Below are 26,200 nucleotides of genomic sequence, written 5' to 3' on the forward strand. Positions count from 1 at the left end.
CGCATAGTGACCGAGAAACGCTACTCAATTCGACTCCTCCCCCCTTTCTCCATGGTATATCCGTATGCAATCTTGTTAAGCCTTAGCTAGTAGGAGTCCTTTTAAAACTGTTTACAGAACTATTCAGTTGCAAATAGGCACTGGCAATGTGCAATGCCTCTCCTACGCGAGGGGGTAGGAACTGTGTGAGAGAGGAAAGGGGGTTTCTAGGTTTTCATGGCGCGGGGGATCTTCCAAGTGCTTTACTTTCCCCCCTATCTACTTTTGGTTATGCTTAGGCTTAAAAAGAGACAAAGGCGCAAACAAAACAAGTTCAGAAACAATAACTGATGTCCGAGTCGAAATAGCGGTTTCCAAAGGTTTGACCTTACCAAATCTAATATATGCGTTAAGAACGTGGAAGATTCAAACTTGATCCCACGTAAGACACTCGCGTAATACAGAATGCAAACTTCCCCATAATAAACGTATAATAAAATATACGTGACAATATGAACAGCCATATTCTGCCATTAAACCTCTGTAGGTGCATGATAACACCTACAAAGTAGTGATAAAACACAAGTACGAATTCAAGGGTAAAGTTAAGCTTAGCGACAATTTTGATGATTCCTAACCTAATATATGCTTTGAAATTGTGGAAACTTCAAAAAAAAAAAAATATTCTATGGTAATAAAAATAGACTTAAAAACAGATTCTATATTATTTGTTTCAATGATATTCCACGTGAACTTAGGAGGTGCACAAACCTATGACGGTTGAATATATTTGCAGTGATGTCACCGGGTTCGATCAGGGAGGGGGAATGGTAGCTTTCCCCCTGATTCGATTAATTAAACTTATAGAACCATCTGAATCTCTATTTAGAGACAACGCACAGTCTGCTTTATACTTTAGTGTGAATTTTAATTTCTATCCAGCCCGAGCCGTTAAATCTTTGCAGACAATTGTAATTAAACATTATTGTTTACATTATCTAAAGAAACTTTGTTAAACAGCCCGATATGTACCTATCCTATGAATGTGTATATGTGCAATCAGACTACTCTTCTGAGTGCTTCCAAAGTCACATTGATCACATTTGAAGGGTTTTTCGCCAGTGTGAATGCGTTGATGACAGATCAAATGATTTTTCATTGTGCTGGCCTAATTACACTGATCACATTTGAATGGTTTTTCAGCACTGTCAATACGATTGTGAATGCGTTTATGTATGATCAAATTACTCACACGATTACTACCATAGTCGCACTGATCACATTTGAAGGGTTTTTCACCACTGTGAACTCGTTGATATATTATTAAACTACTCTTGTGCGTGCTGGCCTAATTACACTAATCACATTTGAATGGTTTTTCACCACGGTGAATGCGTTGATGGACGTTCAAATGACAGCTCTGCGAGCTAGCATATTCACATTGATCACACTTGAAGGGTTTTTCACCGCTGTGAATACGTCGATGGATGATCAAATCGTTACCAATGTCCAATTTATTCTGGCACCCCCTCTCTATTGCAAAAGTATTTTGGGCCGAAATAAGCACCAGTGATGATAAGATAAGTGTGAAGATCCTTGGGAAAGGGATCATTTTAAGGGTTTGTTTCATTATTCAAGTGCTACAGTTCAAATTATGGAGAATAACATAAAAAGTGTGAACGTTTTGTCCAACACATTTAAATATGTTACAACCACAACGACTGAAAATTAGCATAGATTAGCGGCTTTTTGCCCAAGATTAGTTATCATCTTAACTTTAAAGCGGAATTTTTCGGCCTGATTTTCCGGCAGGGAGTCTGTGTCTCCCACATTCGCGATTTTTGGAAGATGAAAGCCAAACAAGGTGGATCTCAGAGCAGTTAAATAATGTTCACGTCTGATCAAAGAACCATTCTCGGAGCTAGTATAGTCACACTGATCACGTTTGAAGCGTTTTTCTTCAGTACCATTTGTAATGTGACGTTCAAGATCAATTTTATATTCAGGAGAATATTTGCAAAGAGTTGAACGCTGCTTCTCGGATTTTACTTCAGAAAGCAAGCAAATTGAAATTTGTCACACTTTGAATCAAACACATTACTATGTTCAATAGAACTTGATAAAACCGGTCATGCCGAGGACTAAAATGACACAAAGTTAAAGAAAACAAGTTCGGGAAAAAAATTAGTACCGCTCCGAATCGAGATGACTGTCTCCGAAGATTTTACTTATCAGAAAGTGGAAACTAATGGTTGTTAATTATTAAGAAAATATTTAAGGTTTTAGTCTATTGCAATATATATATGCTGATAAAATAAATTGGAAGAAAAATGATAGGACTGCCGTTATTGAAAGGCATTGTAATGTCCTCTCCTCTTTTTTGGTTCTAGGTGATCAAGTTAAAATGCAAGTAACTGCAATTCGTTAACACGTAACTCCAAATTAACTCAAGACTGTGTGGGAAACATTTGGCCCTGGCGTTACCCTTATGAACTGAATATGATGGTAGAGAAAGCGGAAAATTATCGATAAGTTGGATATCATCATAATTTTAGGATATGATGGCCACTTCTCCGAGGCGTAAGCGGTGTATGTGACAAAATCGTGATTTACTTATTGCAACGATTAAGTCAGAAGAAAAGAAATCGTCTTGGATAGTTTGCAACGACTATAACATTATTTCCGAAAGGCTCTACCCAAATCCCAAGGATGTTTACCTTAACACCATTTTCTCTTTAAAACCCTTGTTTCCCCATACATTAAGTCATTTTCAATGCATTACAAATTGTGCCCATTACGTTTTCAATAATAGATCGTTTCATATTTCATTATCAGTAAGACCAAAAGCGGTAAGGCTTCACACACAAAGTATGCATCTTGGGCCATAGGTGAGCTACACGATATATTCGAAACGCCTCCTATAGAACCTCCTAGCACGCGAAGGACAATTATTCGGTGACGCGGTTCCTTCGACACTACCTCAAGAACCGATTGGCCACTTGCATCAAAGAGAATATACCAAGAGGAGCAGAAACTTTGTAAATAGGGACCGGCTCTGAATTTGGAGCAACTAGTTCCGGTTGTTCACGTGACCTTGTAGTCTTCGGTCTACTTAAAAATTACCTTTTGTACGTCAATATTCAACCCAGAGATCAACCCTTGGACACGGTGCCACCACCAAAAATGAGCAGTCGACATAATTTAACCGATAAAAGGCGTCGCTGCTTAGCCAATCAACACAAACCGGATCTAGTTACGACCAAAACTGTGGACGGGCCTTTCAAAAGCCTTGTGAAAGGCTAGACTTTCTGCTCCTCTTGGTATATTCTCTTTGCTTGCATAGATTCGAGAACTGCTATAGAGACGGAGTAAGTTCTCTTAAATATTCTTTAGGTGAAATTATTCACAGTTTCAAAGACCATTGGGAGTAAAGCACTAAGGTCTTATCAATCTGAGCAACGTTTGCTTGGGCTCTTTAAGACACCAAGGACGGCTGGGTACCTGTATTTTTAAAAGGGGATTTTTTCACCACTGTGAACTCGTTGATATATTATTAAACTACTCTTGTGCGTGCTGGCCTAATTACACTAATCACATTTGAATGGTTTTTCACCACGGTGAATGCGTTGATGGACGTTCAAATGACAGCTCTGCGAGCTAGCATATTCACATTGATCACACTTGAAGGGTTTTTCACCGCTGTGAATACGTCGATGGATGATCAAATCGTTACCAATGTCCAATTTATTCTGGCACCCCCTCTCTATTGCAAAAGTATTTTGGGCCGAAATAAGCACCAGTGATGATAAGATAAGTGTGAAGATCCTTGGGAAAGGGATCATTTTAAGGGTTTGTTTCATTATTCAAGTGCTACAGTTCAAATTATGGAGAATAACATAAAAAGTGTGAACGTTTTGTCCAACACATTTAAATATGTTACAACCACAACGACTGAAAATTAGCATAGATTAGCGGCTTTTTGCCCAAGATTAGTTATCATCTTAACTTTAAAGCGGAATTTTTCGGCCTGATTTTCCGGCAGGGAGTCTGTGTCTCCCACATTCGCGATTTTTGGAAGATGAAAGCCAAACAAGGTCGATCTCAGAGCAGTTAAATAATGTTCACGTCTGATCAAAGAACCATTCTCGGAGCTAGTATAGTCACACTGATCACGTTTGAAGCGTTTTTCTTCAGTACCATTTGTAATGTGACGTTCAAGATCAATTTTATATTCAGGAGAATATTTGCAAAGAGTTGAACGCTGCTTCTCGGATTTTACTTCAGAAAGCAAGCAAATTGAAATTTGTCACACTTTGAATCAAACACATTACTATGTTCAATGTAAATCGCTTGGCAAGCACAGTTTCATAGTTTGATTTTGTCTATTATCAGTTTTCTTTGAATCGGTCAAGGTGATTTTGGACTGGTCATCATCAAGATTCTCCCCTGGACCTTCTTCCTGAGAATTGCTTTCCTTATTTGCGTCGAGCGACGACAATTCCCCATGTTTTTCAAGGCACAATTTCTTGGATCGAGTTGCTATACTCTCATTTTCTCTTTTTGTAGAAGAAATTCGTGATTTGGGATAAGAATTGTTAACGCTAAGATTGTTCTCGGGAGGCGAATCTGTCGTTGGGACAGGAGACATTTCGAACTGCGCTTCGCCTTCAAGTAAGGGAACACCGTCACGGCATTTGAGTTCAGGAATACATAGTTTCATAATTCGCGTTGAAAAACGCGCATTTTTTGAGGTAGTTTTAGTTTGGGACGTGTTTCCTTTGCCAATCTCCGCATCACATTCGGGTGATTCTTCCTTAATGTCTTCTTCAGTCAGCGTTCCTTCGATATTGCAAGCACCTTCGGCTTTTACCAAGGAACCTTGATGATCAAAACGAAAAAATAACCCTAATAGTTTCATCAAACTGGAACTACATCAGGTTGCGTGTCAGAATCACAATAATGTGACACCATACCTATCCCAAATTGCTCGAGGTTCGTGGCTTCCACTTTTAGCAGACTTTGGTAAATGTTGCTGGTAATCTCAGCTGGTATACTTTGCGAACTATCCAAATAAAAAATCGTCAAAACTGATATAGCAACAGTAATAAAAGATTAATACATTTTATCAGAAGGGGATAATAGAAAAAGGATGACACTCTTTAGTTATATCATGTTACATGATTCTTCCCAGGCGAAGGACCCCTTTTTGAACATTTGCTTTCCTGCTCAACAAACTTCAGATGGGCATCGCAACGTGGGGTGAAGTCTATAACTGTTTGGTATTTGCTAAATCCTCAGCAATCAACTCTGCACAAACCGTGATTGTCTTGACGTGGATGGGACAAAAATGACCACAAGCGCATGCATGCGCCTTGGCAAATAGTTAAGCACTAATGGAGTAATAATGAGGGAACTATTTAACGCGTGTGATTTGGTTTAATAGTAACCTTGCTCCAAATATAAAATGATGTTGGGAAGAATCATGTTACAATTACCCCACTTCTCCCTCGAAGCAATACATACTTCTGATTTTATTCACGATTCTCAGGGCAAGGCTTAACGAATCAAGTTTTATTGACGACAATTAGTCAGTCAAATAAAATATTATACTTGAGCTTAAACTTAACCATAGCCGAGACTTGACTATGGTTTAGTTCAAACAAGTGACACTAGATGCTCCCATAGTCGAGGGGTGGAGCTGACAGCCCCGCTGAGCTTAGCATAAGCAAAGGCTAGTTTTAGCTCCGCCCTCATTGACAAGTTCTCATTGGTTTTTTGCTTTATATACCTTTGTAATTGTTCTTCTGTTTGTTGATTTATCAGAACAGGATGAGATAATTCCTGTTCATTCAGTCCTGAATCACTTTCAACAGGTTCTGATTTCACGCGTTCAATGTCGGCTCTTTCGTGTATTCCACTTTCCTCCTACGTTATAAACAGTTAACAATAATTGAACCAATACTTTTAACCTGATTCTCTTTCACATCGACAATGAAAATGAAGAATGTTACAAACCATCAGATCCTTGATTTCACTTTCCAACTCCTTAATGACCCCATTGAGCCTTTCAATTTCGTCCAGTTTCTTATTTATCGCAAATAAAATTGTCATTCTCGCTTCTTTCATGTTTGATATTAAACCATTACACTGAAAAAAATAGACTGCGTTACAAAATAGGACTTTCTTATACGCAGAATGTCTTTTAAAGTGTCCAGAAAGAAAACAGAGAAACCAGTGACGTCAACAAACGGGGGGGGATCAGAAGGGGTTTTTTCTTCAAGGGCGCCACCAGAGGCTTGGGCATGGATTAACTAATGCTAGGGATATTTCGCTCCCCCAAAAAGATAACGCATGCATGTTCCAAACGCCCCCTAGCAGCAACTACTATCCTTAACAGGAAGTTATATGAGAAAATTGGACCAAATATCACGGGGTCCATGACGAGAGATGGCGCTATCTACATCCGTTTTGGTTCAATAAATTGGGGGAATGAAGAGGGGAATCAAGGAATGATTCAGAACATGTAGTTGGCGATAGCATTACATGGAAAACTAAGTTAGTGAACAATCCCTAGCGTTAGTTAATCCATGGTTTGGGGGCGTGGTAGCTTTGCAAGAACTATAAGCAAGGCTGCAGTTTGTGTGTGTGGGCATACAGCTCCCACAAGGCTCTTGTGGTGCCCTTTAATAACGCTATAAATGGTCGAGGGATGTGTGATAGGCTTATGGTGTTTCTAATCAGCCACCAATAAACATTGGTTTACTTGAGGTTTTTCTATTGCGATTTATACTTTAAAGCAAATATCAGCTACTGTGGCGCCCCTATACACTGATTAACCTTCTACACACCAATTTTATGTAGCCAAAGGCAGGAACCAATCAGAAATCGTCCTCAAGGGCGGAGCTAGACCTAGTCTTTGATAAGCTTATTGGGTCAGTCAACTCCACCCCTCGACTATGGGAGCATCTAGTGCCGTTTTTTATAGTGTACTACCACGAAGCTAGGGGGGAAAAACTGTGACGTCAATATTGGGTCCCGAATTTGTATTGCCCAAGCTGACGACGTCTCGCGACTGCCAATATGGTCGCCTGAAAATAAGGTAAGAGATAAGAGCATGTGACGTCACTACAAAGTTCGTGGTAACACACTATACTAAACCAACGCCTATCTCGTAGGCATTGACTCACTAAACCACAGTCACAGCTGAGACTCGCTTTAAAGGGATACTAGATTGGATGTCTCATGCTGTACTGGCCAAAAGGTAGGATTGCACTTTATCTAACTAACTCAACTAACAGCGGTTACTGACTAATTAGACCACGGGGAGTTCGGAAAAATAGTGAAAAAATTCTAAACCCGCCGCAAGTTGGTCAAAAAACGTTTTGAAAATTTTAAAATTGCATGTAGGCTACTTACCATAACCCCCGAGCAGGGCCGGAAATAAGCACAGGACACTGGACATTGTCCAATAAAATTTTAAAATGTCCCATAATTTTTTTAAAAAATAAGGGGGTCACTGGACAGTTTGACCAATAAATTTTCAGAAGTTTTGATAGCTTGACTATGGAGATTCGACACTATTTTTCACACTCCAGTGGACAATGTCCTATAAAATTTCAAGTCAAACAGGGGGTCACTGGACGCATGTCCTATAAGAATTTTTTCTTATTTCCGGCCCTGCCCCCGAGGCCCGAGAAGTCGAGAAAAACCTAACTCCGTCGTCTGCAGCCGAGCTCGATCTTACCAAACGGACTCGCGTCGAAAATAGTGTTATAGCGAATTCTAGATCTTACTAAGAAAAGCAAAATCTACAAAAATTATGAGATTTATGCTTATAATATTTGAAGAGGTGGATTTTAATTGAGAAAAAAATTAGGAATTGGGTTAATTCTATTTGAGTTGTAAATGAAGTAAGCATCAAAATTTTGGAACAGGCTTCAAATAATTTGGGAAACAAATGAACGTAAAGGCAAAATTACGCGTATTATTTGGAAATAAATGGTAATACTTCGAAAAGGAGTCATATTGCACAGCAATATTTTGGAAAAGGCGTCATATTTTACGGCAATATTTTGGAAAAGGCGTCATATTTTACAGCAATATTTTGGAAAAGGCGTCATATTTTATAGCAATATTTTGGAAAAGGCGTCATATTTTATAGCAATATTTTGCAAAAGGCGTCATATTTTATGGCAATATTTTGGAAAAGGCGTCATATTTTATAGCAATATTTTGGAAAAGGCGTCATATTTTACATCAGTAATATTTTGGAAAAGGCGTCATATTTTATAGCAATATTTTGGAAAAGGCGTCATATTTTACATCAATAATATTTTGGAAAAGGCGTCCGATTTTAGAGCAATATATTGGAAAAGGCGTCAAATTTTACAGCAATATTTTGGAAAAGGCATCATATTTTACAGCAATATTTTGGAAAAGGCGTCAAATTTTACAGCAATATTTTGGAAAAGGCGTCAAATTTTACAGCAATATTTTGGAAAAGGAGTCATATTTTACAGCAATATTTTGGAAAAGGCGTCATATTTTACAGCAATATTTTGGAAAAGGCGTCATATTTTACAGCAATATTTTGGAAAAGGCGTCATATTTTACAGCAATATTTTGGAAAAGGCGTCATATTTTACAGCAATATTTTGGAAAAGGCGTCATATTTTACAGCAATATTTTGGAAAAGGCGTCATATTTTACAGCAATATTTTGGAAAAGGAGTTCTATTCTACAGCAAGATTTTGGAAAAGGCGTAATATTTTACAGCAAGATTTTGGAAAAGGCGTCATATTTTACAGCAAAATTTTGCAAAAGGCGTCTTATTCTTTTTGAAATATCTAAACACAAACAGCGATATTTTTGTAAAGGGTTTCAAATTACCAGAGAAGAACTAAATACAATGAGATATTCCAAATATATTTACGGCTATGCCGTAATGTATTACCCGAGAAACACCACTTGGAGGAGGCCACCTTTCGTTTCTCATGGAGAGTTTTTCTATGATATTGCTGTAAAATTTGACGCCTTTTCCAAAATATTTCTGTAAAATATGACGCCTTTTCCAAAATATTACTGTAAAATTTGACGCCTTTTCCAAAATATTACTGTAAAATTTGACGCCTTTTCAAAATATTGCTGTAAAATATGATGCCTTTTCCAAAATATTGCTGTAAAATTTGACACCTTTTCCAAAATATTACTGTAAAATTTGACGCTTTTTCCAAAATATTGCTGTAAAATTTGACGCCTTTTCCAAAATATTGCTGTAAAATATGACGCCTTTTCCAAAATATTGCTGTAAAATATGACGCCTTTTCCAAAATATTGCTGTAAAATTTGACGCCTTTTCAAAATATTGCTGTAAAATATGACGCCTTTTCCAAAATATTGCTGTAAAATTTGACGCCTTTTCCAAAATATTGCTGTAAAATATGACGCCTTTTACAAATATTACCATTTACTTCCAAATAATTTGCGTAATTTTCCATAATTTTGCCTTTGCGTTCATTTGCTTCCCCAATTATTTGAAGCCTGGTCCAAAAACTTGATGATTACTTCATTTACAACCCAAATAGAATGCAACCTTTTCTGAAATATTTATGAACCAAAATCCACCTTTTCCAAAGTTTTGATGATTACTTCATTTACAACTCAAATATAATGCGCCCTATTTCTAATTTTTTTCTCGATTAAAATCCACCTTTTCAAATATTATTAGGTAGGGTTCGGTTTGCTTACTTATTAGCTAATTTACCACCTTTTCCAAAATTTCTGTTTGCGATTAGGCCTAGTTACTTCAAAACCAATTGGTGCCTTTTTTTTCCTAAAATATTGATTTACTTTTAAATACTTCCCAAAAGTTTTAATGCTTGTTTTAGAAACTAAAATATCGCTAATGTAATTTTCGCCATTTCTCGCCTATATTCTCCTTTTCCTTATTTTTGGCATTTCTAAATTTTTCATTACGCAATATTTTGGAAATTTCTCAGACTACTTTTCAATCCCAGTACCAAAAATGAATGGTTTGGATTAATTCAGTAGGTCTTTAAAATTCCATAGCTATACTTCCGTCGCGAGTCCTTGAAGTTCTTATAGTTGCCCTCCCCCCCGGCATATTATCAAAGATTGAGTGCATAATGCGTTTAGTCTATAGCGGTAAGTACATGCAATTTTAAAATTTTCAAAATTTTTTTTGACCAACTTGCGGCGGGTTTAGAATTTTTTCACTATTTTTTCCGAACGCCCCGTGGTCTAATTAGTCAGTAACCGCTGTTAATTGAGTTAGTTAGATAAAGTGCAATCCTACCGCGCCGAAACGCTATAGGCTTTGAAACTCACCGTGGCTTTTAGTTGCTTTATTTCATCATCTTTGCTTAAATGATCACAGTTACAATCATTCGCCTCCATTTCCTATAAACAAAGTCCAGTTTTTTGAAATTTAAAATTCCTGCGCAAACCACGGATAATTTCTCAAGTACCTCTTTAAGCGCCACACTTTGAAGACTTACTAAACTCATTTCCGAAATGTCTGACTCTAAAGACATAACTTTTCCTTTACGAAAATCATTCCCCCAATGTTGCCAAATAAATTGAGAGAGAAGACAGAAAGGCTATAAGTTATAGAATAATAAAATTTAATGCGAAAATTCAGAACCCCTTCATGTTGGGGCCAATTTCGGTTTAAATAGGGACTTGGCAATTCGGGCTTAACTCCGCCCCCAGCGCCATTATGGTATAATAATAATAATAATAATAATAGTGTTTATTACGTGCAAATAAACGGTACATGTATATGACCTACAAGTATTTACACGGGGATAAGGTAATAAGTTAGGGGTGAAGGGTATATTTTAGAATAATTATTTAGAAATAATGTAAGAATATGTCATAGGATAAAATATAAACATAAGATAAAAATAAACATACGATAAAAATAAGTTAAAAATATAAGTCGGAATATGAAAATACATAAGAATAAATGTCGCGAGGTAAAAACAGAAGTTCTAAGATAAAAATTAGAGTTATAGGGTTATATACAAATATCTTTCAGGGAGGGTTTTGCTTTGTCAAAAATGTCTATATGAGATCCATAAATATTATAGTTTTTCATCATTCTGCTCATTGGCTCTAGTGAAGTTATGTTGGGTTTCAATAATCTGTCGCTTCTGTGGCGAGTTTTCAGGTTGGGAGCATGGAACTTGATTTGTTCTAACAACATGGAGCAGTCTATAAAATTTCCATTTAGCTTTTGCAGGAATATGATGTCTAATTTAATTAGGGTTTTACTGATGGTATCTAGTTTTAATTTACTTTGGGTTGTCTTATGTGTATCTTTCGGCAAAAAGTAGTATTTGTAGTAATTCAGGAATTTATTCTGTACCCGTTCTAGTTTGGATAGTTGATATTCACTGCAGCCGCTATAAACCAGGCTTCCAAATATTAATTTTGGTTTGACCAGAGTTAGATAAAGTTTTACAAAGCAAGTTGGTGAATTTATATCTTTTGCAATTTTGAGACTTAGGCCTAGCTTTTGATAACAATCAGCTAAGGTATGTTTAACATGTGCGATAAAATTTAGTTTTTCATCAAATATGACTCCTAAGTCTCTTATGGTTTGGACTCTGATAAGGGTTTCTCCATTAAGTTTATAATTATATGCAATTTTAGATTTTTTTCTAGTAAATGACATTATAAAGGTTTTATCATTATTTATGGGAATATTGTTTTGGGTGCACCAGTTGTTAAGATTAATGAGATCGGCTTCAAGTTTTTCGCAGTCTGAGTCCGTCGATACAGAGTTCCCAAGTTTAGTATCATCGGCAAATTGGAGGATTTTAGAGTGGTTAATAAACGAGGGTGCGTCAGCTGTATAAATATTAAATAATAGTGGGCCAAGGGATGACCCTTGTGGAACGCCACAAGTTACATTGTACGTGACATTTGTTTTTTCCCCATTAATTTTGAGGGTATTTTTACGGTTACTTAAGTAGTTTTTAGTCCACTCAAGCAGTTTACCCGATAATCCATAGTGTTGTAGTTTTTGGATAAGTATCTTGTGGGATACCCGATCGAACGCTTTAGATAGGTCGACATATATAATGTCAACCTGTCCTCTATTTTCCGCAATGGGTGCAATGTATTGCAGTGTGCTTATAAGATTTGTCTCAACGGATCTTCCTTTTACAAAACCGTGTTGGCTTTCCGGAAGATTTACTTTAAACCATGAGTATAGTTTAGCACTCATAATCATATCAAAAAGCATGCTTAAGCTGTTCAGTAGAGAAATTGGTCGATAATTGGAAGGATCTCCTTGATGCCCTTTTTTAAATATTGGTGTTACCAGTGCCTCCTTCCACGCTGAAGGGAAGAGACCTTGCTCCAAAGAGAGATTATATACTCTGGCAAGTATTGGGGACAGAAGATCGCTACAGCCTTTAATAATTATATTGGGGATTCCATCAACACCAGAGGACAACTTGGGTTTTAGTTTCTTGATTGTACTTCTAATCTCATCTTCTGTTATTTTGGTGTTGAAAAATTCCCGTTGAATGCATTTTGGAGAGAATTCGAGGTCGTTTGAAGTGTCATTTGCGATATTGGAGAAAATTTCTCGAAACTCAGTGGCTATTTCAAGGTTATTTATTAGGAGTTTGTCTCCTTTCTTCAGAGTGATATTTTTTTTCTGCTCTTTCGATTTTTTATTTACATAGGTCCAGAATGTTTTTGGGTCCTTTTTTATACTACTGCATATTATTGAGGAATAATCTAGCTTATCGCGTTTTAATAAATCTTTTACGGTTTGCCTGGTATCTTTGTATTTCTGTAGATCATTGGAGTTTTTTGTTCTTTTAAATTTTTTGTGGTAGTATATTTTATTTTTTAGACTCTTAATAAGATCACGGGAGAACCAGTTAGGGTATCTCTTTTTGAGTATGTTTTTCGGTTTGGTATATGTAGGAATACATTCGTTCATGGCCTTTTGTATGTTACCAGTTATAAATTGTACTGCAAATTCTAGATCGTTAGATGTTTTGATGGGGTCCCAATTAATTGTCTTGATAGTTTTGTAAAGCCTTAGGTAGTCGCCTTTTTTGTAATTAAGGCTGGTAAATACATTTTCGTCTAAATTTTGGTCTTTAAGGCCATTTGTTTCATATTCCACTAAGAAAGTAGGATGAAAGTTATCTATTGGGACTAAGGGATTTGTCACTATATTTGTTCTACATTTATGATTGTTGGTGAGGCAGAGATCAAGTATGTCATTTTTGTAGTTCTTGATTGTGTTTATCTGTTTAAGATTGTTAAGATTTGATAGTTCGAAAATATGTTGAGCTTTTTTCTTAGTATAACAATTACAGTGTTCCAAGCTCCATTGATTCCACTCTACACGTGGAAGATTGAAATCTCCTAGCAGAATGATGTCGCCCTTAAATTTTAGCAAATTATTCTTAAGGGTAATATTCAATAGTTCGTAAGACGTAATGGGTGTCTGTGGTGGGAGGTAGATGCAGCCCAGCAAGAGGTTTTTATATTTGTTAAGTCGAGTTTCAATCCAAACTGCTTCAAAATGGCATTCGAGGTCAGGTCTCCGGACTACCTTAAAGTTGTTCTTTATAGCAATTAAAGTTCCACCACCGCGAAGATGTGACGTACGGTCAGTGCGGAACACGGTGTAATTGTTGGGAAAATAGTCGATACTACAATGGCTATTGTTTAACCAGGTTTCGGTTAGGCATATGATATCTAGATCAGTTTCTATCAGGTTGTCAAAGAATGTATTCGCTTTACTACGTAGGCCTCTTGTGTTCTGGTAGTATATATTTACTAGCTTATGTTGTCTAGGCATGATCTTCTTCAGAACTGTTACTTATATTTTCAATCCTAACATGGGCTTCTTGATGGTTGCTCTTGTATTTCTGATTTTCATGTAAGGGGCCTCTAAATTCTGTTATTAAACAATTTTCTGGAAAATTTCCGGGATCGCTTAACTGGTCAAATTCCTCGTCACTAGAGGTGACGTAGAATGAGGAGTAGTGACCCTTTATCCGTGTATTCAGACGTATGCATTCTATGGTTTTTAAGTCATTTTCGAATTCTATTGTTTCCTTAAGCTGCTCTGCAGAGGTATCGATCGGTAACCTTGATATAAAGAGGGCTCTTTTTCTAGGGTCTTTTCTCGGTTTAGTAATGCATTTGATTGAGTCCGATTTTTTTGTTCCTGTCTGTATGGGTTGTTTGTCTTTGGGTTTTGTTGTAAATTTTTTAGAACTGATCGGTATTTGTTTAAGGTTTTGGTTAATTAAACTAGAAAATTCTCGGGGATTGCTTGCACAAGGATTAATATTTCCCAAATTCTGTCCCATTGGTATATTAATTGTACTAAGATGTGATGGTACGTTTCGAATACTAGCGTTTCTATTAAGAAAATCTACGTTTTGTCTTGTTATAAGAGCATTTTGTGCCTTAAGGTCTTTGACTTCTTTCTGAAGTTCCGTAACAGTTTCTACTAATAACGAGAGAGAGGTCAAAACATTGTCCATGATGCTATCTTTAGTTCTATATAGGCTGTTTGTTTTAAAGAATTCGTTTAAACTACTCATAAGATCGTTAGAGGTGTATCTATCTTCATTGTCTAAGCTTTTGTCAGGGTCATTTTCGCTTTCGCTTTCAGAGTCGGCGTCAGCGTCGTCAGAGTTAGTGATTTCAACAAGGGAATTATCGTCTCTTTTAGTTAGACAAGGCTTACATTTATATTTACTTTGTCTTCCATTATGTAGCAGTCCGATTTCTTCAGTAGTTGAGGCTCCAAGGCAAATAGCATGAGAATTTGCGTTGCACATTTTGCACGGTATTTTCGGTTGAGAAGTAGTAATTGATTTTTTGCAAACTAAGCAATTTGAGTTGGTTTTAACTGGCTTTTTGTTATTCACTTGTTTCTTCCCTGCCATTTTGGAGGGGGCGGTAATCCGCGTTTATCTCGATCCTACTACAATTTGATAAGATTAGATAAGACTAGATTAGAATCGCGGAGCAGAAAACTGGTGCGACCGCACTCGCCGAAATCAAATTAACAGAGTAAAAGCTATATAAGCCCCTCCTCCTGGTATGTTTTTGAACACTAGTGGAAGGTAGCCTGACGTTGCATGACGTAGTACTGCCAATTCCCTATTGTGTAGCAGTCACGGTAGCAGACGACGGTATAAGGGCGGCACGCTGCCAGCATCAGGCTGGGAAATAAGGATATTTTTTAAACTAGTCCTTGGGACCAGTGACTCCCCTAGTGTCCTAAATAATAAATTGTTCCCCAATAGATTTGCAATTAATAAACTGGTCCCGAGGACCAGTAAGCCCCACTTCTTGAATTAAAAAACTAGTCCAAGCAATTAATAAACTGATTTTGGACCAGAGGAAGTCTGCTATTTCCCAGCCTGGCCAGCATTCCCTAATTTCCCTTTTGAAATTTTAAATAAAGTGCTTCAAAGAGAGAATTATTCAATTCTAAATATGAACTTTTCAAGGCGAATGAGCGCTATCAAGGAACAATAAAAATTGCAGACCTTGATTCTGCAGAAACGGTCTTTAACTGATGACCTCAAATACTTCTCCCGTTTTCATTGCTCCATGGAAGCTCAATGAGTTAACTTGGAGGAGATAGTGGGCTGGAGTAAAATGTTGGTGGAACATGTGCGGCAATGAAAGTCTCCAGGAGTACCTTGCGGACGCCACTACCCTTCCATAGTTGATTATTAAGTTCTGCCGCGTAGCACCATTGTATTTGTATGAGAGTAGTTTCTATTTTTAAGACATAATGGGCATCTTTGACGTTTTCGTACCGTATTACCCCATACCGAAACAGCGAGGATGCTCGGAGAACGTAGTTGCCATAGATGTGTTTATAGAGGCTGTTTTATAGGTAAAGAGATTAAGTCTCCATCCCACTCACTTCTCCAAGTATGAAAGTCATAGCCCACTCGATCATACGCCCACGGACGATTCTATTGATTCGAATGACCAGAAATTTCATTGAGACATGTGTTGCAATACATTCTATTTTGCCATGGCAGGGATAGGTTTAATAATCATGACATAAATAAATTTATTGAAGTAAGGATTACGGGTTATCATTTTAGCACAGTTAAAAGTAGCGCATCGGGGGCAATTCACATAAATTTATGTACGCCTGTTAAATTCGGTAAATGTGGCTACTATTACGAGCCCTTGGGTCGTCTTGTTCCATCTGATTATGCATAAAAGATGATGAACGGTATAAAAATTACTCTTTGGACGATATTTTCAGATGGAAAATCGTCGGCTAATGCAAGATATCCCTGAAGATGGCCAAGTCAGAAAAACATTCTTGAGAAGTTTTAAGTCGAATAAAATGTTGGTTCCCCAGGACATAATAACTTGGCCGTATTTTAGATCTCACTTCTTTTTACGGCAAAACAACTTGGCATATTTTTACAGAGATGTTTTTGTTGGGATTTCACTCCTTTTCGTACGTGCATGTTCTTGTAGATTTATAGAAGTAGGATTATGAAGTGAAATAAACATTTGTACGAATCAAAACACGCTTAGAACCATTTCAGACGAAATGAAAAGGAAATGAGTAAAAAATTTATTTACTAAAACATTAAGTAAAAAACATCAATTTTACAATACGAAAGAATCATATTAGTAAAAAATATTAATATTAAAAGACGAAAAAATTAAATTATAATGTCCTATAACGAAGGGATCTAAATTATAAAACCCCCATTTCAGGGGCTAATTCCCGCTTTTGGGACTTTTTCCGTTCTTTGTATGCTAAGTCCTACTTTTACGCCAAATTTTATCATTCCCGCAACACCGGAAGTGCCCTAGAGGTTTAGATGATGACTCTAATTCTAAACCCCCATTTCAGGGGCTAAAAGGGGAAAACTCCCGCTTTTGGGACTTTTTCCTTTCTTTGTATGCTAAGTCCTACTTGTATGCCAAATTTTATCATTCCCGCAACACCGGAAGTGCCCTAGAGGTTTAGATGATGACTCTAATTCTAAACCCCCATTTCAGGGCCTAAAAGGGGAAAACTCCCGCTTTTGGGACTTTTCCCTTTGCTTGTATGCTTAGTGGTACAAGTATGCCAAATTTCATCACTCTAGCACCACCGGAAATGCCCTAGAGGTTTTGATGATGTGTCAGTCAGTCAGTCAGTCAGTCAGTCTCATAATGTGTCATTTTCACATAGGATTATCACAGAAACCAAATGAGTTAGAAAACTGGAAGTTGGAGGACTTCCTTGGATTAACACTGTGCCCTTGAGGTGCAAATATGAGTGGTGTACTATACCCCAGTACCGAGTTACGAGGGGGTGAAAATGAGACTGAAATGTTTCGGGTAAAGGATTGCTGGTAGTGCACGACAACTTGGCGGGTGCACTGCCGTGCCGTGCACCCAGATTCTCGCGGTACGTGCTCCATGTCGAATGAAATTTAGCGCAAGATTTTTTAAAATTGGGCGAGATGCAGAGGGTGCAACGAATTTTTTTTAACAGGAATGCAAAGCGTTATGCGATTGGTCGGAGGTGCTTATTTCAAATTATCCATAAAATCTCAATCTATTTTGAATTTTGAAATCATTTGGAGGTATTTCCTGAATTTTGTATTATATAGACAGGTCTTATAATTAGTAGAAGAATCGGTAAAAAATCGCTTGATTTCACCTTTAATTTCAATAATAAATTTTATACCCATGTGTATTTCTTTTATTTTTGATTAAACTCTATAGAAAAATGTTATCAGTTATCACTTACACTGTTCTGATTTTCTTGCTCTTTGGAGAAATAGTTTCCTCTGTTATTTACCGTCTCCCAGCTGTATGGCTCAAAAATTTTAAATTAACTAAAGTTGTTACGGATTCCGGAACAAAAGATAACTACTCAAATAACTACGCCAAAAATAATCTCTAGCAGACGGTTTTAATTTTTGAGCCTGGCGCGGTTGGCACCTGGGGTATACCATATCCAACTCGATCATGCGCTCCTGGACACAAGCTGCTCGCAGTCGCAGCGGCTAGAGTGGGATATATGCCGAGTGGGGAAATGTATAGCCCCGCCCATGAACATGCGCAATAACCACTGGATGTTTTACTTCCAACAGCAACACGTAAATAGCGAGAAAATCTACTCTTTGGCGCGAAATTTAAAATGCTTAGTTTTAAATCATTGGTGTTGCTATAGATAATGTTAGTTCAAATCTTAATAAAAAGGTGAATATTTTTGTTATTATATAGATTTTAAAATATTTCCCACCATGTTTTAAACACAACAGATACATTGTTTATTACTAAACAATAAAGGAATTACATTCATTATTATTAATCCCTTCGTTAAGAAAAATGGTTTAAATTATTGGTAGCCCGAGCGATGATGCTTTAATTGTAAAATACCTGCACTTAAGTCTTTGCAAGGTTATGTCTTGCTTTTTCAATGAAAGACTAACAGTTTTCTAATAGCTATTTTGTTTGAAGGATCATTTTTCTCTGAATTTTTGTTGTTAGTTCCAGGATAAGGAGAGTAGTCTTTGTAAAGTGCGGCGCCTGAAGCGATTTTAGCTACCAAAAATGAAAATAATCACAATAAAGAAAGGAGGTCAATGGATAAAGGATTGGCGTGAAAAACACTCGAAGCTCTATAGGATGTGCAACTTCCTGTACAAAAAAGTAGGCAAGTTGATACTAGTGACGCCTGACTAACAGCGCTGGAAAACCTTGCCCTTGAGTGATAAATTAAATAGTACTGGGCTATAGCCCACTCGATCACGCGGTCGACGAACCAAGCTGTTCGCGTTAGAGGCAACACTAGTAGGCGGGAGGGAAGTACGCTGAGAACGAGACCTCCCACGGTCCCACCTCTGTTTTTCTTCTTTTTTTTTCAATGCAAATTGGGCTCTTACATCCTTGAAAAGGATGCGATTAATGAGGTTTCGGAATGTGCGTAAGCAGGGGAAGGAAATGAGGTTTACTTTGGAGGTGACGGAAGGGGTGTTAGGGGTCAAGTCACTTCCGGCGGACACGGGGCAGTCGGCACCTATAGGGTAGGATGTGTCGTATTCCCTCAAACTTTGCCGCCCAGAAACTTGGCTTACAGGAGTGCGCCACACTCCCGGCCTTACACGTACCCTTTGTGGGGTCAAATGATGGGTTGGGGTATTGCCCTTGCATCCATGGTCTGGATACCTTGCTACGTCATTTACTACCTTTGTATCACACCCGGTACATTGAAAGAGGTAAGAAATATGATTCAGTTTACTATATAAATATACGGTAATGATATTTTTACACAAATAAATTTAAAACGTATGGTTAATAGAAACGGCCTTTCATAATCAAAAGATTATGTAAAATAAGAATTTTCATAAGCTCATGAGACCACTTAAGTATCTATCTGAGGTTGTTCGGTGGAATGGTCTATCAAGTGGGGGCACTTATTTATATCTGGGAGTAGCCAGACTCTCTCTTTCGGGTGGAATTAGCCTTATATCTGATCAGCGCCAGCTACCTGTAGCGTTGACTTTGAGAACGCGAGTCAATCAGATGTCGCATTCGTTTCTACGGTCAATGATTAGTTCTCTTCAAAGCTCGTTATAATTGTCCGTCGACATACTTCTCAAAGTCGTCACTAGTTGGGTGGCGCTGATCAGGTATAATTGATTAGGATACTTTTATCAAGGGGTTTTACTCGCGCTAGCTCCAACCTGTGTTTTTCCTTGAATCCCTGATCACGTGGTAAATTTCCACCCGTTACGCTACCTACCTGATAGGCCTAACCGGCGAACACCTAAGCTAAAGTAAATTAATATCTTAGATAGATGCATATTTCCAGGGGTAAATAACGAAAGGAGTTAGAGACGCTAGCTTCCGTAGTGTAGAATGCAGTGGGACCTTGAAACGTCATAGAATTTGTAACTAACGTAGTGCCATCTTTGGAACTGTATTGTAAATAAGAGCAGAACCTTAAAAGTTTTGCCTTAAAATCTCGCGCCGCAAGGCATTCTGGGTGAAGTAAAATGGCGGGTGTCGATGTTGTGAAGTCGTCTCATAAATCAACCCAATATAATTATTATATTCAATCGCGAGTAAACAGCGATTTAAAGAAGAAAGATAACTTAGATAAGTCAACAATTTGCAATTTGAAGCCGGGGAAATCCTCAAAATGTGATCAAACTTGTTTTGCCGTAAGTGCGCGGTTACAGAGTCGGCCCAGTGAGCCAAGGCCCTTAGTGGGAACTGTGGGATCAGGATCATCGACTGTATCTGTGACTAAAGAAATTAAAACAACTAAAACTGTATTGAAGGATGCAAAAACGACATTTAATTCCATTTCATTATCGAATAAGGAATTTACCAACTTTAAAGTTGCATGTTTCTAATTCAAGTGCACCTTAATGAATACTCTTTACTCTAACCCTAATTGTCACTCAGTCGTAAGCAGACGAACACTAGCAGACGAATACTAGCAGACAGGAGAAAATCGATATCCCAGCATGCCTTTCGAATCTTCGCTGCCACGCTATTGGTTGCAAAATATTATACTTATTTTGAATTATAGGCGGCGCGACCGAGGCATTTCTCTTTTCTGTGTCTACGTTTGAAAGTCCCACTGTATTCTACTCTACGGAAGCTAGCGTCTCTAACTCCTTTCGTTATTTACCCCTGATATTTCCTATTTGAAATGTTCATTAATTTAGATACTTGTTCGGGGGAAAAAATAAATAAAAATACAATCATGACCCTTTTCTGTGTACTTTTACAGCGATTTGTGAGCGGCGTAACGCCACTTATTAAACCAAAAAGTCAGTCAACTTCAAGTAGCCCTGATAAGGAGTGCGGACTCGACTCCATTCAAACAGAACTCAACAGTTTATCCAAAACGTTACCATCTACGGTTTTATAACCACAAACATAAAATTAACTGGGATTTATTTAAACATCGTGTATTTGACTCTCAATTACGAATATGTTGCTGAGCCTAACTCGTGTCTTACCTATTTTTAGACTATGCCTAAAAAGTAGACATATTTTACAACAATAGGCGAGATATCTTAGTTTAATATCTTTCTACGACTACGAGTCACAAAAGAGGACAAGGCTTAGCGTAAGAAAATACTGTCATTGCGACGTTGGGCCTAGCGTCTTGAAATCTATTTTATAAAACATTCTTGAAGGAATCGCAGGCTAGGGTCAGGAATTTATTCAATTAAAAGAAACAGGAATGAATAAAGGTTTTCACAGCGAAGAGCGCCACCGTGCATCCGCGGTATTTACTAATCATGTTTAATGTGATTTTTAAAACATCTTTTTGCATATTTAAATTTACGTTTTGAAGAATTTGATGAAAGTACCAAAATATAAGGTTTACTTTAGTGGTCTTAGTTGAAATGGGCCCACCTTACGATGAAGTTGAAGAGAGGACTGTTATTCATTCCTGCTTCTTTGAATTGAAGTCCTGCCCGGGCCATGTTTACATACTCAAAGGACAAGGAAAACATACTGATATATTACTATTTTATAAAAATAAAATGTTGCCACAATTTATCATATTTTGAATACTAGGCAAACTTTGTAAATATTAATGTTACAATTTTTGGAAGGTAATGCCGTTTTTCATTGTAATGCCATTATGGCAGACCAAGAAAAAACGCCATAAGTTATCAGAGCAAATATTAATAATCATGGAATTTCTCATTATTTTATCAACATACTCATTAAATAGAAATTGGTTATATTTCTAAGACAAACTTTACCGAAAAACAGGGGTAAATAACGAAAGGAGTTAGAGACGCTAGCTTCCGTAGTGTAGAATGCAGTGGGACCTTGAAACGTCATAGAATTTGTAACTAACGTAGTGCCATCTTTGGAACTGTATTGTAAATAAGAGCAGAACCTTAAAAGTTTTGCCTTAAAATCTCGCGCCGCAAGGCATTCTGGGTGAAGTAAAATGGCGGGTGTCGATGTTGTGAAGTCGTCTCATAAATCAACCCAATATAATTATTATATTCAATCGCGAGTAAACAGCGATTTAAAGAAGAAAGATAACTTAGATAAGTCAACAATTTGCAATTTGAAGCCGGGGAAATCCTCAAAATGTGATCAAACTTGTTTTGCCGTAAGTGCGCGGTTACAGAGTCGGCCCAGTGAGCCAAGGCCCTTAGTGGGAACTGTGGGATCAGGATCATCGACTGTATCTGTGACTAAAGAAATTAAAACAACTAAAACTGTATTGAAGGATGCAAAAACGACATTTAATTCCATTTCATTATCGAATAAGGAATTTACCAACTTTAAAGTTGCATGTTTCTAATTCAAGTGCACCTTAATGAATACTCTTTACTCTAACCCTAATTGTCACTCAGTCGTAAGCAGACGAACACTAGCAGACGAATACTAGCAGACAGGAGAAAATCGATATCCCAGCATGCCTTTCGAATCTTCGCTGCCACGCTATTGGTTGCAAAATATTATACTTATTTTGAATTATAGGCGGCGCGACCGAGGCATTTCTCTTTTCTGTGTCTACGTTTGAAAGTCCCACTGTATTCTACTCTACGGAAGCTAGCGTCTCTAACTCCTTTCGTTATTTACCCCTGTCGAAAAATAAAAGTTCAATGTTTTTATAATATAAAAAGAATGATATTTCTCCCTGTCATAATCATTCGTCAATCAAATTAAATTGGAATAATAAAAGTTTAAAGTAGTAAAACTTCTCAGTCTTGGTTTAAATTATTTATGAAGGAGTAAGTCACATGATAACAACCAAGTAGACTAACAATTTCAACGATGAAACCTTTTCATTCTACCAAACATATCTGCGGTACTTGTTAGAATTTAGCACTACACACCAGATGTTACGTAATCACACCTAGCATTGCGATGGTGTTTTGTGTGTCTGGATGTGTGTGTGTTTGTAGCCCGGCCAGTCGGCCACACGAAAAACAAGCGCAGATGGAAACCGATTAGGCAAGAACCGCTACCACGTTGGAGCTCGTAATGTGAAAGAATTGCGAGAGGAAATACATTAGTTCTATTGTATGAGTTAACAGCAATTTTCCGACTTCAGATTGCATAAACAAGTTGGTTTTTACTCTTGTTAAGAAAAGATCCTCTTCAGGCTCTTTGAAGTATTGGGAAAGAAACAACATTGGTATCGTCAAAGAATTCAGCCGGTTAGATTGCGGCAATCCTCAAGTTTAGGGTTAATTTGATCGGAGCCTCCGAAATGAACTAGGCCCATGCATGTCAAATTTTATGTGGGGAAATATCCAGTTTTTTAAGGCAAATATTTTCACCATATATGTGTACGAGATGGCGCTTATATTACCGTTGTGACAGGGGTGTTCCTTAAATTATCGTAGATATTTTAGGGGTCAGTCATAAAATTTTTATGATAGAGAAAAGTTTCATCCTAAAATGAACGTAAATGTTTTTGGGGCTATTCACTTTTTATTGAATCTTTGGGTTAGATTGTATTGATGACAACAAAATAAATTATTTCAATTAAAATAATTCAGTAAGAGTAATAAAAACGTATACTTACAATCCGCGACCTTGGCCCAAATACTTAAGCAGTCGACAGGGTCACGGGGTTGAACTTTGTTTATTTTACGGTAATATAAGCGCCCCCGAGCGTAAAACCACGGCGAACTAAATTGGTTAAAAAAATATTCTCGCTTCGCGACACGCATGGGCCTAGTTCATTTCGGAGGCTCCGATTTGATTGACGACTGCGAAGCCGATTTCTTGGAACGTCTATATATGGAAATATTTCTTTATGAGTTGCCGAAGTGGGATGGAGAATGCGGGCACGGTAGCTAGAAAGAGAGACCATTTTCATACGGAAAGGGCACTATGTGTAAAGGCTGGGTCGCTGTTTTAGGTTTTTTATCTACTTTGTGAAAGACATATTGGCTTTACGATTATGATCTGTGAGTGTGTATGCTTGTGGTTTGCCTGTGGAGGCTGGATAGACGAAAAGACTTTTTCAGCTAGGTGTAGTAAGACGGTAGTGTACCCCAACCGTTGGGCCATCCTGAATATCATCTTAGCGAGCCAGAAAATATGAATACTGTACTACATTAACACATACGAAATTAACACGCCCTTGCCAACCCCAACCACACCTAGCTAATACGCAAATTGTTTACGTGACTTGTTTAGTTAAAGGAAAAGGGTACGTAGCATAATATTATTATCACTATACCTTAAAAGAACGGCCTTTTTCTAAATATCAAAGGGAAAAAATATGTATAAAAAATAAATGATCTCTTACTACAAAATAATTAGTATCTAATTAGTCTTAAAAACGAGGGCTACTGCGCCATCCGCCATTGATTTAGTGGCGTCTGCTAAATCGAACCTCATACCTCTTACCTTATATTATTATTATTATTGTTGTTGAGGAGATTACGCGCCCTAGCACCGATGCCAAAGGCATATTGTGCATCCTCATATTCAGGCCTTGAATAGGCCCGTAGCTGCAGCGTAGCGAAGAATTCGCTCCACCGTAATAGAGGAGACCCTCGAGGGTTCCAAAGTATGTGAATCAAAATATTCTAGTCTAAGCGAGGCGAAGCAGTCGCACTCGCAAAGTACGTGAGCGGATGTTTCTTCCTTCTCCTGACACGACCTACAGAGAGGGTCGTCGGCAAAACCCATCAGATGGAGGTGCCTATTAAGCCGACAGTGCCCGGTCAAAAGACCGGTGGCCAGCCTAATATCCCATCTGCTGAGCGAAATTAGGTCTCTGGCACGAGACCTGCAGGGACCATTGACAAAAAGTTTAGTCTGTCTCTGGCCCTCCATGTTATGCCAGAGCTGGTTTTGTATGACAGTCAACCTGTCATGCAGACACCGTTTGACGTGCCTGTAGGGGATGGGGACGGCCGGCTCCGGCCCCAAGAGCTTGGCCTCCGCACCCCTTTTCGCAAATCTATCGGCTTGCTCATTGCCATGATATCCGCTATGCCCTGGCACCCAGTACAACAGAACCCTGTTGCAGGATGCCAGTCGCGCTAGCAGATCAAGGCAGCTGCGCACCAGTTGAGAGGTAATCTCACACTGGTTCAGCGCATTCAAGGCGGCCTGACTGTCAGAGTAAATTCTCACAGTCCGTCCGGTATACCCTTTGTTAATACAGTAATCTGCGCAATAACAGATCGCGGCAATTTCCGCCTGGAACACACTAGCAAAGGTGCCCAGGCATGCAGAAAAACCGCCCCTTTTGGTTTGGCAGTAATAGCCGGCGCCAGCGCCGGAGTCAGTCTTAGAACCATCGGTGAACCAAATAGTTTCACCTCCAGTGCCAAGAGGCAGCAGGTTAGTCCACTCGGCCCGACTGGGAAAGTGGATGCTGAATGGCTTAGTGAAGTCAAAACTGGTAACGGTTTTGTCAGAGCACATCGTAAGCGACGGCTCGAGTGCGGCGTACTCCCGAAAGAGCTTCGTATGACTGTAATCCCAGAGTCTTGGGACCCAACAGCCATTAATGTGGAGCCTGTAGGCCCCCATGACAGCCTCCTCCTCAATAAAAAGATGAAGAGGAAGCATGTCAAGGAGCACCTCCAGGGAAGCAGTTGGGGTTGATCTCATGGCCCCCGTAACACCGATGCAGGCAAGCCTTTGAAGCTTGCGCAGGGCAGCCTGCACCGTTTTAAGCCGGACCCTTGTCCACCAGACAAGTGCCCCGTAGGATAATATGGGTCTGATGATCCCAGTATAGAGCCAGTGTACAGCCTTGGGGTTAAGGCCCCAAGTCTGGCCGACAGAGCTCCTGGTCCTCCAGAAAAGCATTTTGGCCTTCTTGATGCACCGATCAAGATGCGGCTTCCATGTGAGTCTACAATCAAAAGTCACCCCCAGGTATTTCACCTCGGTGGACTTTGTCAGGACCTGGCCAAAGAAAGAGATATCATTGAACAGATCCTTAGTGTTCTTCCTCGTAAATGGAACAAGGACAGTTTTGTTAGGATTAACAGTGAGGTTGACCGCCTGACACCATTGCTCCACGTTAGAGAGAGCAGATCTCATAAGAGCGGTGACAGTATCCGGGAACTTCCCGGTAAAGACTATCGCCACATCGGCCGCATACCCGAAACAGTGACAGCCCCCAGAACCCCTGAGCCTCTCCAAGAGTTCGTCCACCACCAGGCACCACAACAGGGGGGAGAGCACTCCACCC

General features: G+C 38.5%; 3 protein-coding genes across 3 annotated transcripts; all 3 read right to left on the reverse strand.

Annotated features, from left to right (window-relative positions):
* Nucleotides 1–774: 774 nt before the first annotated feature.
* On the reverse strand, nucleotides 775–1,768 carry LOC149679157 (uncharacterized). Its single transcript, XM_089835707.1, has one exon. The coding sequence runs from the start codon at nucleotides 1,607–1,609 to the stop codon at nucleotides 1,337–1,339; it is 273 nt and encodes a 90-aa protein (XP_089691833.1). The 5' UTR covers nucleotides 1,610–1,768; the 3' UTR covers nucleotides 775–1,336.
* A 2,169-nt stretch (nucleotides 1,769–3,937) lies between these two features.
* On the reverse strand, nucleotides 3,938–10,692 carry LOC149679158 (uncharacterized). The gene is made up of 7 exons (XM_089835795.1): nucleotides 10,467–10,692; nucleotides 10,327–10,398; nucleotides 5,995–6,126; nucleotides 5,768–5,904; nucleotides 4,953–5,041; nucleotides 4,330–4,857; nucleotides 3,938–4,257 (listed from the first exon to the last, which is right to left on the reverse strand). The coding sequence occupies exons 1-7, from the start codon at nucleotides 10,530–10,532 to the stop codon at nucleotides 3,938–3,940; spliced, it is 1,344 nt and encodes a 447-aa protein (XP_089691921.1). The 5' UTR covers nucleotides 10,533–10,692.
* A 325-nt stretch (nucleotides 10,693–11,017) lies between these two features.
* LOC149679159 (uncharacterized) lies at nucleotides 11,018–14,936 on the reverse strand. The gene is made up of 2 exons (XM_089835796.1): nucleotides 13,856–14,936; nucleotides 11,018–13,743 (listed from the first exon to the last, which is right to left on the reverse strand). Exons 1-2 carry the CDS (start codon nucleotides 14,934–14,936, stop codon nucleotides 11,018–11,020), a joined length of 3,807 nt encoding a protein of 1,268 aa, XP_089691922.1.
* Between the last annotated feature and the right edge of the window lie 11,264 nt (nucleotides 14,937–26,200).

Source organism: Phalangium opilio, unplaced genomic scaffold, assembly GCF_054372755.1.
Source record: "Phalangium opilio isolate 3A_F unplaced genomic scaffold, DU_Popi_V2 ptg000041l_1, whole genome shotgun sequence".
In the NCBI taxonomy this organism is placed as follows: Eukaryota; Metazoa; Arthropoda; class Arachnida; order Opiliones; family Phalangiidae; genus Phalangium; species Phalangium opilio.